Source organism: Anneissia japonica, unplaced genomic scaffold, assembly GCF_011630105.1.
Source record: "Anneissia japonica isolate Jap-2015-1 unplaced genomic scaffold, ASM1163010v1 scaffold1065_len1792383_cov172, whole genome shotgun sequence".
NCBI lineage: Eukaryota > Metazoa > Echinodermata > Crinoidea > Comatulida > Comatulidae > Anneissia > Anneissia japonica.
The window spans coordinates 1476342-1493290 of NW_022684135.1; the positions used below are offsets into that span (position 1 = coordinate 1476342).

At 32.0% G+C, this 16949-nt stretch overlaps 1 protein-coding gene across 2 annotated transcripts in view; it reads left to right on the top strand.

The window, feature by feature from the left end:
- LOC117104052 (eukaryotic elongation factor 2 kinase-like) overlaps window positions 1-16949 on the top strand; it is a 26284-nt gene continuing 9335 nt past the window's right edge. Inside the window, exons 1-9 of one of the 2 annotated variants that reach the window (XM_033244711.1) lie at window positions 1-155; window positions 876-1268; window positions 2852-2889; window positions 11852-12023; window positions 12355-12504; window positions 13458-13518; window positions 14587-14786; window positions 15735-16196; window positions 16906-16923. In XM_033244711.1, coding sequence (XP_033100602.1) covers window positions 960-1268; window positions 2852-2889; window positions 11852-12023; window positions 12355-12504; window positions 13458-13518; window positions 14587-14786; window positions 15735-16196; window positions 16906-16923 — 1410 coding nt within the window. In that variant the 5' untranslated portion in view covers window positions 1-155; window positions 876-959. The remainder of the gene's footprint in view (window positions 156-875; window positions 1269-2851; window positions 2890-11851; window positions 12024-12354; window positions 12505-13457; window positions 13519-14586; window positions 14787-15734; window positions 16197-16905; window positions 16924-16949) is intronic. The other variant, XM_033244719.1, reaches the window with a different exon arrangement.

Here is a 16949-nt window from a genome sequence, read left to right on the forward strand (position 1 = left end):
GGTAAACATTACTGCCCTTGTTTTCTGCACGTAAACATGCGGTAGTTGATGAGTCACTTCATATCTGTTTTGATTACCAAGCTCGTTACATTCAAGTATTTGCAAGGACTGCCTTCTAAAGAGAAATATCGAAAGATTTGAATTGTGCTGAAAATGTAAGCTACTCTTTCAGTATTTGTTATACATTACAGGCTACATACCGTAGGCTTCATGTCATCTACCGTATAGTGTATACGGTAACTAGGCTAGCTAGGGCCTCTGTCTGGCCTACTACTAGTTAGGCTAGGCCAGGCCTGAGGAGAAGCCTGTCTAGGCTAGACCTACTACTTTTTTTTATTCAGACTTTCAGTCCTCACTCTAGCTAGGTACATTGCAGCCCTCAGTGTTAAATGAAACACTCTCTCTGGGGCGTTTATTATTGCTGAGAAAGGATCTGAGTTGAGTGGGCATTTAATGGTTTATTCATTCGGGGGAGCTATTTATTTCTTTATTTTTTGCTTTGCTTGGACGTCTAGGAGGATAGGTCTATTATAACATATGTATACTCAAATAAGCGTCCCTTTATTTTACTGTAAATGTGGAATACAACACATATAAATTAACACCAAAATGTGTTATTGCGTGATCATATAACGACTTACTGATCCAACACCAGGAAATTCTACTGGAGTAGAACATTACAGTAATAGAATGTGTTGAATATGATGTTGCTTCCATTTTTTGTTTTGTTTATAGTCATAATTTAGAGGGGTGTTTATTCGAGGGAGACGTCTATTCCAAATGAGGCAGTGGAGAGGGCGTTTATTCGAATAAATACGGTAAATACTAATAAATAAATTATAATAATTCATACCTTATTTCTCTTTGGATTCAAGGCCATTATAGGATTGTAAACCTTTAAAGAAAACAAGAAAAGATACCACTGAGAAACCCAACAACAGTAAGTCAGTGCAAATAGAATGTCGGTGAACTTCCATGAAAACCCGATAGCTATGGATACGGAGGAGGATGACGATATCCACATCATTCCTCTTACGGATATCGAGGTTGTCAATCATGTTTCTCAGAACGAAGTGAAACCTCGCGCTGTTAATATGGCAGTTAGACGTCGTTGGCAACGGGTAATCAGAAAAGCTACGAGCCAAAAAGATCCATGGGCTGATTTCCATCTGGAGACATTTAAGGAGGAGAAGGCTAAGCGGTTTCGATACAACGCCTTAGATCAAACTTGGGTTGTGGACATGGTTTACGTGAAGATGGCCGATGTGGTAAGTCTTTAAGTTTAATTAGAACGTTTGCTCGTCTTTAAGTTTAAATAATTTAGATTAACTGTATTTAAAATAGACAAAATCAAGTTCCGTTAATTAATGCTATATTCTGGCATTGTGCCTTAATCATAAAAATAAAAAGAAGCCACAGGTATTACAAATGGTAATGGTATTAATGTATTTGTAGAGCACAAATTAAATACAAACAGAAACTAACATATACTGCAGAATATAAACTTGTTGTGCATCCATTATTTAGTATGGAATGTTTTATCCCAATTTATTTTCATTTGAAGTACTTTGAATAGCCATGCTAGTATGATGTATTCAGCAATACAGATTTTCATATAGACAGCATGCAGCTAAAATTGTTCATGAGCTTCATGTAGAAAATCCTCTACTACCATAGGCACACAAAATTGTTTTTAATCATTCTTCATCTTGTGATTTACTGTATACTGCCAGGGTTGTAGATGCACAAAAATAAGGGTGGGTGGTAGACATTTTCAGGGTTTGTGGGTCATAATAATATTAATATTAATATTAATATTAATATTAATAATAATAATAATGATATTAATATTAATAATAATAATAATGATATTAATAATATTAATAATAATAATAATAATAATAATAATAATGATATTAATATTAATATTAATAATAATGATAATAATAATAATAATAATAATATTAATAATAATAATAATAATAATAATAGTGATATTAATATTAATAATAATAATAATAATGATAATAATAATAATATTAATAATAATAATAATAATAATAATGATAATAATGATAATAATAATAAGGATATTTATATTAATAATATAATAATTAATAATAATATTAATATTAATATTAATATTAATATTAATAATAATAATAATAATAATTAATAATAATATTAATATTAATAATAATAAGAATAAGAAGAAGAATAATAATAATAATATTAATATAGAAATTTGATTTCCTTGATAACATTGGTAAAACTCTAAATAATATGAGTGGATTTTAAGGATGGGCAGGGTAGTTTATCAAGGCGGCTGAAGAGCCATGCAATTAGCTTTAGACTGGGTGAAAAACTTAGGCTGGGTTTCCCCATTTACCTTGCCCACCATAACTCTATCCCTGTACATCATATGTTTGATGTAAATTTTATTCATGGCTTTTTAAGTTTTGAGTATTAAAGTCACAGATACAGTACTACTCCATAAATTTACTGAAATCAGTTTATTGTACTAATGTTTATTTTTTGTCTGATTTTGAACTTTACAAGCACCATTTCCTTCTTTAAATGTTTATTTTATAAAAATGCAAGCATTATACACTATTTTTTAAACTAAACATAATTAATTAATTAATGTGTTTATCTTGTTTAATTCTCATTGTTATAAAATAAATGTAATTGTAATGTTTTCTTATGGCTATGATGTATTGTTGATCTGTGCTTCTTGAATAAGTGAAGTTTACCTACTACTTATTACACTTCTTAGTATAATTCTTTGATATTTTGACTATTGATTTGCTCAATTATTCACCTAATGTCAACATTGTTGTTGTTACTTTAGCCTTTTGCAAATGGAGCTATGAGGGAATGCTTCCGAATGTAAGTACAGTATCAGTTTGTAATTGTTGAAATATCATCATCATTATTTAGTTCAAATAATTTCATCTTTTTTTTATTGTGTAATGTGTGTTGTTGGTTTCCTTCGAATTATTCCATACATTATTAAGTTCTTATTAGGCCCTATGAAAATATTATTAGTTCATCACCCTGTCTAGGCTGGAAAAGTGATAAGGGAGGGAGGCTATTTTTTTTTTTTTTCTGAAGACAAATATCACCCTTGGGATGTTTGCTGGTTCATTGATTTCAAAGTAAAACATTAAGGGATAATACAAACAATATCTACTAACTAATTAATAAAAAAATTTAAAAAAAAATTTTTCGAAAAAAAAAAATTTTATTAAAAAAAAAAATCAAAAACATATCTTTTTACAGTACCATAGAAGGTGTGCACGCAAGGGTCAGTGCACCAACCGTCCCGTGACATAGCGCTTTCTACCATTTCAAATTATCGAAATTGATAAAGAATTGATATTCTAAATATACAGTATATGATAAATTTATAGTTGTTTATTGCATAGTATACACTCAATGTTTTTTCTCTACTACATTGGGTACTGACAGTTTCAGTTGAATTTAATTTAACTGTTTTTGTCAGAACAAAGGAAGGGAATTAAGATGTGTCCTTGATCAGTTTACTTGCATGGCCATGGGGTGCAGGCTGGTCAACTTAACCTAACCGGCCCTGACCCTGCTCAGTACAGTATGGCCTATTGACCCAAGTATTGACTGTTCAAAGACAGTTTATTCATTCAAACATGGAGGCATAAAAATAGTTTTATACCCCCAAGCACTTGGTAAATACTGTAGTTTCCAGGCCCACAATTCAAGTAATTCATACAGTTTGTAGCCTTAACCGTCCTTGTATAGTACTACAAAAGGAATGAAAAATACTGTTGTCATAGGTTTCATGGTTTGTTCACTGCCAGCTACAAGTCAACGTCAACAAGTGTACTCGTCAAAACTGGGTAACGTTCTAGAGTTGATGATAATAATAATAATAATAATTCTTTATTGGTCCTCATTCCAACCCATAAAAAAAGTGGACGAGAAAACTCGCACTTGGCAGAGGCAATAAAAATTACTGTCACATTGCCATGCTAGCAACAGGGTTACTCGTTCCCATACACCATTTTCCAGCCAATTTATATTAAACTATAGACACCATTTTGATATGTGCAGACTTGATAAAATTTAAAAATGTTTGTATTTAGGCATTATGCTTGTATTGACACACAGGACAATCTTAACTAAAAAAAAAAGGTCTGGCTGTCCGCATGTTAACAGTCATCAGTATCATGAAAAGCTAATTATTCATGACACTAATGTCCCTACTTCTACAAGCACTTCACCTCATGTGAACTACTGTAACTATTGTACTGTCAGTAGGTATTAAAATGTAGGTCTTGGAGCACTGAAGTATCATTGAAAATTTCCATTCACATTAGAAACGAGGTCAAGGGTATGACTCTGATCAGTTTATTTGTTCATTACAAGTAAACAGTACATTAACACAGGTGCAGTACAATGCTTGTTTATATTCTGGTTGTATAGATAGCAGTATTCTGAATGTAGAATAAGGTTCAAAAATTATATCCAAAAATTAAATTGAATTGTCTGAATTGTGCTTTAAAAAGAATCAAATTAATACAGTTTGTCCAAAGTTATTCTAGTAAATATAATTCAGATTTTGCTGGTTTTCTGTATGAAATCCAAAGCAATGTTAGTGTCTAAGATACAAAAAAATATTTTAAATTTAAGAATTTAAATACAAAGCCATATCAACACAAAGAATCATCAATCATCATCATACTGTAGTGGTCATGGCAACCAAGAGTCATATTTTTCATTAGTGTAGGTTTGTCCTTTACCCTTCACTACAATTAGTACTTCCTTGTTTAATTTTGTAATGAAAAAAAACATGTTTTATTATCTAATATCAATACCACCAAGCGATACCTCCAGTCTGTTGGTTATACCATGGATATATTTTTATACTACCTACCATGGTTATACTGACCTTTTACCAATATTGTAAGACAACACACCCTGTTGGATATTAAATGTCCAGTGTATAGCACTGTTGTTGAGATCTAGTATGATTAAATATCATATATAATTAAATATATAATATTTTAATATTGTGTAATCTATCATTATACTAACTATATACTCTACGACCTACAGGATTTACTTATATAATAGGCTTATCCACCATTAAAAATAAAATCCGTAGATATTTTGCATCAGGAAATTAATAGGGGAAGGAGGTCAAAATTTTATATTGGTTTGTCTTCAGTTACAGGATGGTCATTATCTGATTATGTTAGATAGGGCAGAACATGCACATTATGAGTTTTTATTATTCAAGGGGTTTAGAATTATACTGTACAACAATTAAAATGCAGGTATAGACTGTAGGCTATTGACTAAAGTGGTATTGATTAGCCATCAGTTACAGGACTGGTCATTCTATGTTTATTGATTTTGTGAAAATTCTAGTCTACTGTACATTAATTACAGTTTATAATGACCAATGCTGGACGATTAGAATAGGGCAGGTAATGCTAAAGATATGCACACCATACATGTAAAATATAATTGACTATATGATCGTTCAGAAAAGCAGCACATACAAATATGTTTAAGTTTTAGGGGTGGGGGGAAAGGTGACCCTGGCAAACCCCCCCCCTTTTTGGAAGGTAAAAAAAGGGGGAAAAGAAAGAAGAAAAAGAAAAGATTGATCACCTAAAACTGCGTAGAGGCTATTTTCAGGCATCTAGAACACATAAATTTCACAGGGGAATTCCCCCAGACCCCTAGTGTAGTATTATCTCGATCAGCCCCACTTTCGTGCCCCGCCCCCATTTTGGACGTCCCTGGATCCGCCCCTGACCTTTGGTTATTCCTCCATGGATCTGCTTAACTGAGGCATGGTGGCAGCGTAAAATCCAGGCTGATATCTTAATGCATTCAACACCAAGAAGAAAAAGTATAAATTATTCTGTCCGTCCCCTCCCTGCCCCTGCTCCCACAAAAAAGTAATGATACAGGTCTCTATTAAAAACCCCATGGATGAATACAATTAGTTTCTCAGGCATATTCACAATACTTTGCCCAGTGTTTGTTCAGTCTCACCTTAAGCCCTTGTTTGAGTATGTTCTTGGACGACTTTTGTATGTCAACATTTAAGAACCCTTTCGTCGTCGGAATTCCTACTTTTTATGGTATTGATAATCTATCTACTGTAGCTGGCTAAAGACAGATCCAAATAATAGCGCCAATCCTCCAAATAGTAGCCTTTTATTATAATGGGCTTTTAATTGTTCATCAAAATCTCATTTCCTTGCATTAATTGCATTCACACTAACAGGAGTAGCTTCATGTCAGTAGTAAATTTGCAAGTTATAGACAATCCACACATATCTGTATGACAAACATGATTTAAAAATCAAAAATATGTTGTGCATAAGACAACCCCCTGTTTTTCGATGGTAATTTGCTGTTCTAAGCCTCGTCTCATGAGAATATACAGAAATTTTTAAAAGATTTAGCATAATGAAAAGGAATGCCTAAAGCATTAGGCTTTATCATGAATTAATTATCTTCATTATTAATATTATTTTGCTGCCTGCAAATATTATGCAGAGATGATAACTGATAATAAATTCTGATAAGTGACACACACACACTCAATCTGAGAATCCAGCCATCTGTTGGGTTGTACTACTACTCTTCTAGTAATACAAGTCACATATCTAATTACATTTTGATATATCTTGTTCTTCTGTCTGTACCACACATTCTTTAACAAATATTATAAATCATAAATGGGGATTTTGGTATACACACGTTCCAAAAAGAACTGTTGTTTTTGTTGAGAATGTCTGGAAGTTTTGAATCGTCATCTGGAGAATAATATCTGCAAAGAGTCCAAACAGGGAAACAGATTCAATTTATAGGCAAATTGTGTAGTACAATATAATAACATTACATTGAGGTAGAACTATACAAAGCAAATATCAACAACAGAGATACAGGGACAATATTATAATATCAACAAACCGTTTCGACCTTTGAGTTTGTTTTGAAAAAGGATAAATTGAATTATGGTTGATTCAGACTTTATATACTGCTCATCTCTTCGGCAAATTGCTAATAGCTAGTGATTAGTTATGATAATGTTATAATTTGTTGCTATGTATCGATCATACATTAGTCTTTCTATTATACAGTACTCAGTGATTTATATACTGTAGACCTGTTTTTTATATGTTCCTGATGCCTTGGTGATATAAAATTGTAATACTAGGTGTTAGGTATTATCCTGCTCTGCCCCTAGTTGGCAGGTCCTCAGGCATCTAGTTTTCCAAATAGTTCGGTTTTGTGCCTGTTCTTATAACATTTGGTAGTCCAGAAAACCAATTCGTTTTCTCTCCCTTTTCGGTGATTGTATATAATACATATAATCCTATTTTACATTCACCAATAAAACTTTATTCTTATTTTCTCCTCCATCTAGATGATTTTGGCAAAACTATTTGCAAAATAAGAAAACAAAATGTTATTTTTATTTTTATTCCACCCTCCTCCGATAATCTTTAAAAAAGTAAGTACGCGAAACAAGGAATAAAAAAAAGCCTTGTCTTATCTATGATGCATTTTATGAATATCGCATCAAAATTTATTTTCTATTACATGATTTTATGGCACATTTATAACCTATTTATGTCAGAGTTATGCCATTACAAAACCAAACCATACTACTGTAGGAAGCCAAAAACTAAAACACTAACAGTAACAGACTATATTTTTCGAAATTGTTTTATCACCATTAAAAGTTAATATTAATTAATTGTAACATTGATACAGTAACACAATACAATATTCAATAAAGATAATAAAACATAAAACAGTGCAAAACCCAACTAACAATGGTCAAACAATATGGCCTAGTCAATTAATTAAAAAAGTAAATTTAAAATTTAAATTTATGAAGTGAAAATTTCATGTTCGCCTACAAAAGAAGCTCTCACCAGATTTGTCACTACATAAATTTACTTCTATTCTAAGGTCAGTTTAAAATATATGTTTCTTGTCAAAAAGAAATATAATTTACTGCTGCAGTTGTTTTGTGTTCTATACATATCATTATGCTGTGTTATATATTATGATATTTTGAAAGGAATGGCCATAGGCTAAACAGATGCCATTATGACCAATGTACAGTACAACACCTCATGTCTAGCCAACTGCACATTGACCTGAGTTAGCCTCAGCCATCTTGGTCATTTTTCTTTGTTCCATATGATATGAATCGCTGAAGCGTAACAAGACAGTTATTTGACCTTTTTCAGTGGAAAATGGATATGCAAACCTGGCATCCAGGGTTCACAATAACCATTCAACTTCTGGTTTAGGAAGCCTAGAGATACAGAAGTAATTATTCTAGGTCATTACCTATTTCCTTTTTTTTTTTAAAGAAACTACTAATAATCACATATTTGTCAACTAAAACATACTGTAGTCTAAAAATGTGTGTATACTACCATCTGTTGTTGACTTTTTAAAAATAACCTTTGGTAATAATTATAATCAATTTCAACTTTAATTAAAGACACCTAGATCAATGCAATTCAGTTCTTCACTGTTAAATCGGATGTTTTGCATACAACAAATTACTAAGAGAAAATTAATGGGTAATGTTTCATTTATTTTTTATATTCAAGTAAAATATTTTCTCTTTCAATATTCAAATTCCTCAATTTAACAGGTGCTCACAAAGTAATTTAGAGGAAAGGGTATTCATGATATTCCCAATGATATTACTTATAATTATTTAATGGTATGTCTTGATCTGGGGTATTAATCGTGAATACTATTTCAATTTTAATTCAAAACCTCTGAAACGGAGAGATAAAATACATACAAATATTAGAGCATATTCACTTAAAAATAATCAGCACATCAATAACATAATATCAAAAGAAAAAAACATTCACATATTATATAATTGAATAATAATATGAATTTACTTTTATACAATGACTTTTATAATAAAAACATTTATAAATCTGATTTTCAGGTGTACCTGTATAGTGCTATGTATCTTTACTTGTAAAGGATTTTGTAAAGTATCTTTATATAAATCCAAATAAAAAAAATATAAAAAAAATACTAGTGCCTTGTCGCCTCAGGCATCCATTTTCTCTGCCTCACCAAATTGTTTTTTTTTTTTATTTCCTTTATTTTAACTCACATCAGTAAAATTCCTTTCTCGGTTGTTCGTAGTTGGGGATACGTTACAAGTCTCCATTTAGAACCCCTCCAAATAAGGACCACCTCCAATTAAGGACAACTTTTTTGTGGCACCAAATTAACAAATGTCTCCTTTATTATTCTAATTAGAGACCAATGCAACCATATGTCCCAAAAGTGGTTTCACATCGACCATCTTGGATTTGCCATCTCGGAGTAAAAAAAGAGAAATATTCTCTTTTTTTTTTTTTAATATTGGGACGAGAAACTGATTTTTTTTAGATTGCCCAAATCTACATTTTTTCCTATTTATCTAGGTATGTTCAGGAAGTTAAGTTCCAAAGAATTTCAAGGGTTGCACATAACCACTTCCTGAGAAAGTGGTGTATGACCTTGGTTGATCCTTATTTCCCAGCTGATAAATTTTTTATTACTGATGTTACAGTAATGTTGTACATTGCAGTAGCATATTTTTGAATTTGTTGTATTGTGTAAAATTTAAAATAAAAATGAATTTGATCAATAATTTTATAAATCTGAGATTTTCAGTAGCCGTACAGTATACTGTACTGTTTCCTTTTTTTTTTTAAAGAAACTACTAATAATCACATATTTGTCAACTAAAACATACTGTAGTCTAAAAATGTGTGTATACTACCATCTGTTGTTGACTTTTTAAAAATAACCTTTGGTAATAATTATAATCAATTTCAACTTTAATTAAAGACACCTAGATCAATGCAATTCAGTTCTTCACTGTTAAATCGGATGTTTTGCATACAACAAATTACTAAGAGAAAATTAATGGGTAATGTTTCATTTATTTTTTATATTCAAGTAAAATATTTTCTCTTTCAATATTCAAATTCCTCAATTTAACAGGTGCTCACAAAGTAATTTAGAGGAAAGGGTATTCATGATATTCCCAATGATATTACTTATAATTATTTAATGGTATGTCTTGATCTGGGGTATTAATCGTGAATACTATTTCAATTTTAATTCAAAACCTCTGAAACGGAGAGATAAAATACATACAAATATTAGAGCATATTCACTTAAAAATAATCAGCACATCAAAAACATATATATCAAAAGAAAAAAACATTCACATATTATATAATTGAATAATAATATGAATTTACTTTTATACAATGACTTTTATAATAAAAACATTTATAAATCTGATTTTCAGGTGTACCTGTATAGTGCTATGTATCTTTACTTGTAAAGGATTTTGTAAAGTATCTTTATATAAATCCAAATAAAAAAAATATAAAAAAAATACTAGTGCCTTGTCGCCTCAGGCATCCATTTTCTCTGCCTCACCAAATTGTTTTTTTTTTTATTTCCTTTATTTTAACTCACATCAGTAAAATTCCTTTCTCGGTTGTTCGTAGTTGGGGATACGTTACAAGTCTCCATTTAGGACCCCTCCAAATAAGGACCACCTCCATTTAAGGACAACTTTTTTGTGGCACCAAATTAACAAATGTCTCCTTTATTATTCTAATTAGAGACCAAAGCAACCATATGTCCAAAAAGTGGTTTCACATCGACCATCTTGGATTTGCCATCTCGGAGTAAAAAAACAATAAGAGAAAACAGTGCCCTCATTCACTTTTTTTTTTTAAAATATTGGGACGAGAAACTGATTTTTTTTAGATTGCCCAAATCTACATTTTTTCCTATTTTATCTAGGTATGTTCAGGAAGTTAAGTTCCAAAGAATTTCAAGGGTTGCACATAACCACTTCCTGAGAAAGTGGTGTATGACCTTGGTTGATCCTTATTTCCCAGCTGATAAATTTTTTATTACTGTATGTTACAATAATGTTGTACATTGCAGTAGAATATTTTTGAATTTGTTGTATTGTGTAAAATTTAAAATAAAAATGAATTTGATCAATAATTTGATTTGATTTTCAGTAGCCGTACAGTATACTGTACTGTATGGAAATTTTTGTTATACTTTAGACCATTTTCGCAAAATTTGAAATGAAAATTTCCGATAACCTGGCAACTACCACTGGGGGACTTTGAGAGGCCTAGTATTTCGCTCTACGTAGTTACCATCATGGATTAAATCAAAGATAAAATCTAAATTACTAACGAGCACAATATTTTAAAATGGAAAAAACATGAATTTTTTTATTAAAACATAAGTCTTAAAAAGCTATTTTCAATGTTTATTAAATAAAAAAGTAAAATAAATATTTAACTAGGCCTAGGCCAACACATAAGAAGAAGGTTGTTCACCAGTCACAGCAAGGATAAACACTTGTAACTACGTAAAGTGAAATGTCTAGGCCTGTGGATGTCCTTCAGTGGTACCAGGTTCTCGGAAATTTTTATTTCAAATTTAGCAAAACTGTAGCTTGCATTGTTTTGTGTTTACAATGCACGACTAAAAATACAGATAATTTTGTTCGTTTTGTTTCATTTGTTATCAATTCCTGATGTCATAATATACATGATATAATAGATTAATATTATACATACAAGTATCATCTAGATGATTCTCGTAGCATAAAGCAAGATTTTATTTACTGCCATCATTTTGCAGTAGTACAGTGCTGTTTTTTTTTTCTGCCTACCGATGGTCGCACTGGTACATTAAGTGCACATTTTTTAAGTGGTATTGGAATGCTTATTATAATGAAATTAAAATATCAATTGTTTTACAGGAAAAAGATATCAAATATGAGCAGAACAAAGAACTGGAAACACAGCGGTAATTTCGTTTCAAAACGCTACATGGCATCAGTAGAGCGTGATGTCTACTTTAACGATGTCAGACTACAGATGGATGCAAAACTGTGGGCAGAGGAATACAATCGGCATCATCCCCCTAAACCGGTATAAACACATCATTTATATCTTTGTATTGGCTAAACTGGTGGTAACCGCTGAGTGTATGCTAAATAAATATATAAATAAATAAAATTTAATAATAAAAAAAGGCACGATAAAAATGCATTATCTCTGAGGGGTCACTGTCCGCCACCACCCTAGTGCAATTTCGAACCCCTACCTAGGTGGCTCAAGCAAAGGAACAGGTTACACATTTGCTCTTCCACAGGTGAACAGGTGCTTAGGGATGGTGGCCAAAACAGGGGCCCCTAGGTTATAATATTTCATTTCATTTCATGTAATTTATTTTGATACCTTACTTTTTTATCCTTATTAGATTGACATAATGGCGATGTCGATCTTAGAGTTCAAAAACAGGCCAGGCAGCCCTCTTTACCATATTGAGAACTTCATTGAGGGTGACTACATTAAGTACAACTCAAACTCCGGGTTTGTGCGAGACGAAGCATTGAGACTAACTCCACAGGTATAGTAATAGAGAGCTTTTGATTTGTTTGACGACGCGATGCTAGAATGGAAACACCCATTCGTGACTGTTCTACTGGGTATCTTACGTTCCCTGCATACGTAGATTTGGCCAAATTGCGTCCTAGAATCCGTGCAATGAGAACTTAATGTTCTCGCAAGCACAGATGACTTTTAGTGACGTCATTCCGTTCTACGTCCTACTGTCGTCGTGTCAAATACTTGTTATATTATTTCTATCATTAACCTACAGTATCATTAGCTGAGGGTTTGCTGTAGTTTGCCCTGCTCTGTTGAAATAGAAAATATTCTAATGTCACTATCTAGATGGGTGAAGGCTGAGTTGTCACTTGAGAAGCAAGAAAACAAAAATCATAGAAAATTTGAATGAAATGGCACCTGTGCCCTGTAAGGCAATGTTTTCCATTTTAATGTAAGTTGCCCACCAAATCAAATGAATAATTAATTAAGAGGAAGAGGAAGACTGCTGCTCTATTGACGGAAACAAATTCAACAAAAAGGAGCTGTCCAGCTGACAGCTGGCAGATAACAACGGAAGCACCACTGCTGCAGGAAGGCTAAGCAAAATGTGATTTGCTTAGAACACAGTAAAAATATTTTTCTTACAATTCACACACAAGAACTTAATTATCATTTAGAGCTGTTTTTTATGGCATTTAAAAGAAAAAAACAGTTCCTTTTTTTTATTCATGTTTTACTTTCATAATCAAATATCTTGAAACCATGTAGACTTGAGACAATCCACTAGAGTTTTCAGAAGCAGTATCTTTTCTACTGTAAATGTAATTTTGCATTGTATATTTTTGTACTGAACATGTTTACTTCAATTGAAATAAGCAAGTTTTTTTTTTAGATATCCTGGTGAGTCTGTTTTTATTATTTACATTTGAAATAGTCATGTGCCACTAACCTAGTCTTTTATGTTTTTCCTAGGCCTTCAGTCATTTCACCTTTGAGAGGTCAGGTCATAAGTTAATTATTGTTGATATTCAAGGTATAGTAAGCTCCATTTTGACTCACTAATTACAAGCCAAATTCCTGTTTTTAATAATTAAAAAATAACTTTAGTAGGAATGTTTCATATGTAATAATGTACAAATATAAATAGCCATAATTGTACAAATGATGTAATCTGTGACAGTGTAAAGAATTGGCTTTATAATAATATTAATATTAATATATAAATAACAAATATCAATTGAAAAATACATTTTACTTTACATTGCTCCATGCTAAATTCTGGATGTGTGTTATTAGTTTGTATTATTTTTAGTATTCTATTTCTGTTGTTATTATTTATGTTCTTTGGTATTTCTCGTCCCCTGGGTGGAGTTTTTCTAAATTGATTGAATATTAATTTTACAATGTATAGCGGGGTTAGAAAATCAGTGAGGTAAAAATAACATGCAGAATAAATAGAAGCTTAAAGATGGTTATACAGGTCCCTAATGGCCTATGAACACAATCTTACTTAGTGAAAAAGTCACATTTTCCACATTGAACATTTCGTGGTAGTAAGTGTTATTTAAAGGTCAAAGGTTATATATTTATAAAGCACAAAATACTGGTTTTAGTATTGAAATAAAACAAATTCCGAATTTTTAATAAATATATTTAAAAGATTAACAAAATAATAAATTTGTAAAAAAAATAGCTTTAAGAGCTTAATTTACATTGGTGTTCTAGATCTGGAGAAGAAAGGGATACTTTGTATTCTAAAATAATTTAGCAAGTACAGGTAATGCTGACTGTAGGCCTAAACAAACGATGCAGTATCTAGTGTATCTTGTCCTTTATATGGGCACAATAATTCAAATAGAAACTTCCATTAATTCCAGATCAGTGAATTCACAATGACTCCCTATTGAGTCTCTTTGCAATAATACCCAGGTCAGTGCTATTATAATAATTTAATGTTAAAGCATATGCTATAATTTCCAGGTCAATGCGTATGTAATAAAAATTCAATCTCGATACATTTTTTCATGATTGAAACATATTTTAATTGTCAAAATAAAACAATAAATGATCATTATCTCTATTCTTCATTAATATTATGAAGGCGTGGGGGATCTTTGGACTGATCCGCAAATCCATACATCTAACGGCACGGAATATAACGACGGAAACCTGGGAACGAAGGGCATGGCATTATTCTTCTTTACCCATACTTGTAACACCATCTGCAAAACTATGAACATGACACCATTTGATATACACTCTTCAGAAGTAGCTGACCACTCTAAATACGTTGATTTGCAGGTAAAGTGTCTAGACTGTCAAATTGTATGTGACATGTCTAAATATGGTCTTGATGACATCACATCCTGACCATATATAGGCACATCATGACTATATATGGGCATACAACAGTTTCTTGTCAAAGAAAATTTGAATAGTGTGGACAGAGCTTTAAACCTGTTCAGACTATCAAATTTTATTTGACAAAAACATACGACATGCCTAAATATGGTCATAATGACATCACATCATGACCATATATAGGCACATCATGACTATATATGGGCATACAACAGTTTTTTGTCAGGCAATAGTAAGGCAAGACTTTTTGTACCTTGTTTAGCAAACAATCTGGATGCTAAGATGGGTGATTTTGAATAGAAGTAAAATGTTATCTTTGGGCCAGTTAAAAATTGAAAAAATTTCATAAAAACTTAAATTTTATATTTATTTTTATTATGCCCTCTGCTCCTGAAATCTCTAAAATAAAAATCCTTAATTATATAAATTTAAAGTATTTATTAATGTCATTACTACACTGTCTATGCATTAATAAAATTTTATTTTTATTTTCTCCTCCATCCAGGTGGTTTTGGCAAAATCATTTTGACAATCTTAAAAAAATAAGTTCACAAAAGAAGGAATAAAAAAGTCTGACCTAATAATGTGTATGAAATACTGTTTACAAAAACTTCAGAACAAATTCAAAGTTTCTGATCAGTATCATTATACTTATATGCAAGATGTTTCTGTGTATTTTATTGTTTTGGCAGCTGGTTCAGAAAGCTCCTGGATGTCATCAAGGTTCCATAATTCTAGGCCACATATTTTATGGTCTTTGCTTGTACTCCAAGAAGATTGGTTTTCTGACAGCCACACAAAATGAATTATAATAGTATTATTAATACGGTAGTAATCTACAAAAACAACAAAACTAATAGCTTACCATGAAACACTTTTGTTTTAAAGAAAAATTCATCAACAGTCTGCAGTGGTGAAGAGGAACCTGTATTTCGCCCTCGTGCTCGTAAATCTATCACTCCTCTCGATATGACCAAGTTCATCGTGCGAGAAATTAGAGAACGTCATATTTCAGAATGCTCTGAAGAAAGTAATGAGGATATGGAAATGAAATTTGAGAGACGAACATCTTCGGACAGCAACCGGTCTGTGTCGGAAAGTTCCGATTCCATAGGAGATCTCCCAACCCGATTCAACAACTCCAGACCAATTATTGACAAGAGACGGGCGTTGAGATACGGTGCGTCTATCTGCTTCGCTACACCGGCGTCTCCAGAAGAGGTTTGCATGCCGTCTCCGCTTGCTGAGATCTCTGACGAGGAAAGCGCTGATTACAATGACGAGGCAGACCATGGTAACATACCGAGGAATCGAGTTCATACAACTTCTGAAGGTGATTCCATGACACGGGTAGGTACCTGATTTATACACATCCTTCATAAACATTGGTGCGACCTAGAGTGGCTGTTAGTTGGTACTCTGATGCTTGACTTCCTATCCTATGGTTCTTGGTTCAAACATGGAGAGGAGTTGAATAGTTTGGTTAAAGATGCTTGCCTTCTAATACCAGGGTCTTGGGTTCAATTCCTGTGACAGCAGATAAAAACATCACAATACTTCATATATTAAAGAGGGCCCCTTAATATCAGCCGACCTAATTATGAATAGATACAAAGATTATTTCTCATGAAAGTAACTTTGGTATGGAAATACACCTCCACTTGTGTTAATTAACAATGATAATAAATATTTGAGAAAAACGTATGTCCCCATCAGAGTTTTTAATTCACTTTGTAATTTCAGTAAACCCCATTTGGTTAAGCGCCAATTTTGCATTTCTCATCTATCCAGCTTGGAAAAAATGTGAAAATGTTACCACTACGTAGTCAATCATGCTACATATATCTAAATTGTAACTCTAGAACTCTCCTAAAGTTTAAGTCAGATTAGAGATGCTTATTGTTCATGTAGGTCTAAGCCTACTCCACTGGAAAGAGCGGAGAAAGATCTACACTGTGTAAAATTGTTACTGCCTAATGTATGTGATATGATTTGAGATGATTATTGGAAAGCACTTCATAAATGCCAACAGTGCTATTATTATTTGTTTTTATGTTAGGAAATGAGAAAGCAGAAAGTAAGTAGAAATTCTTGTACATGAAT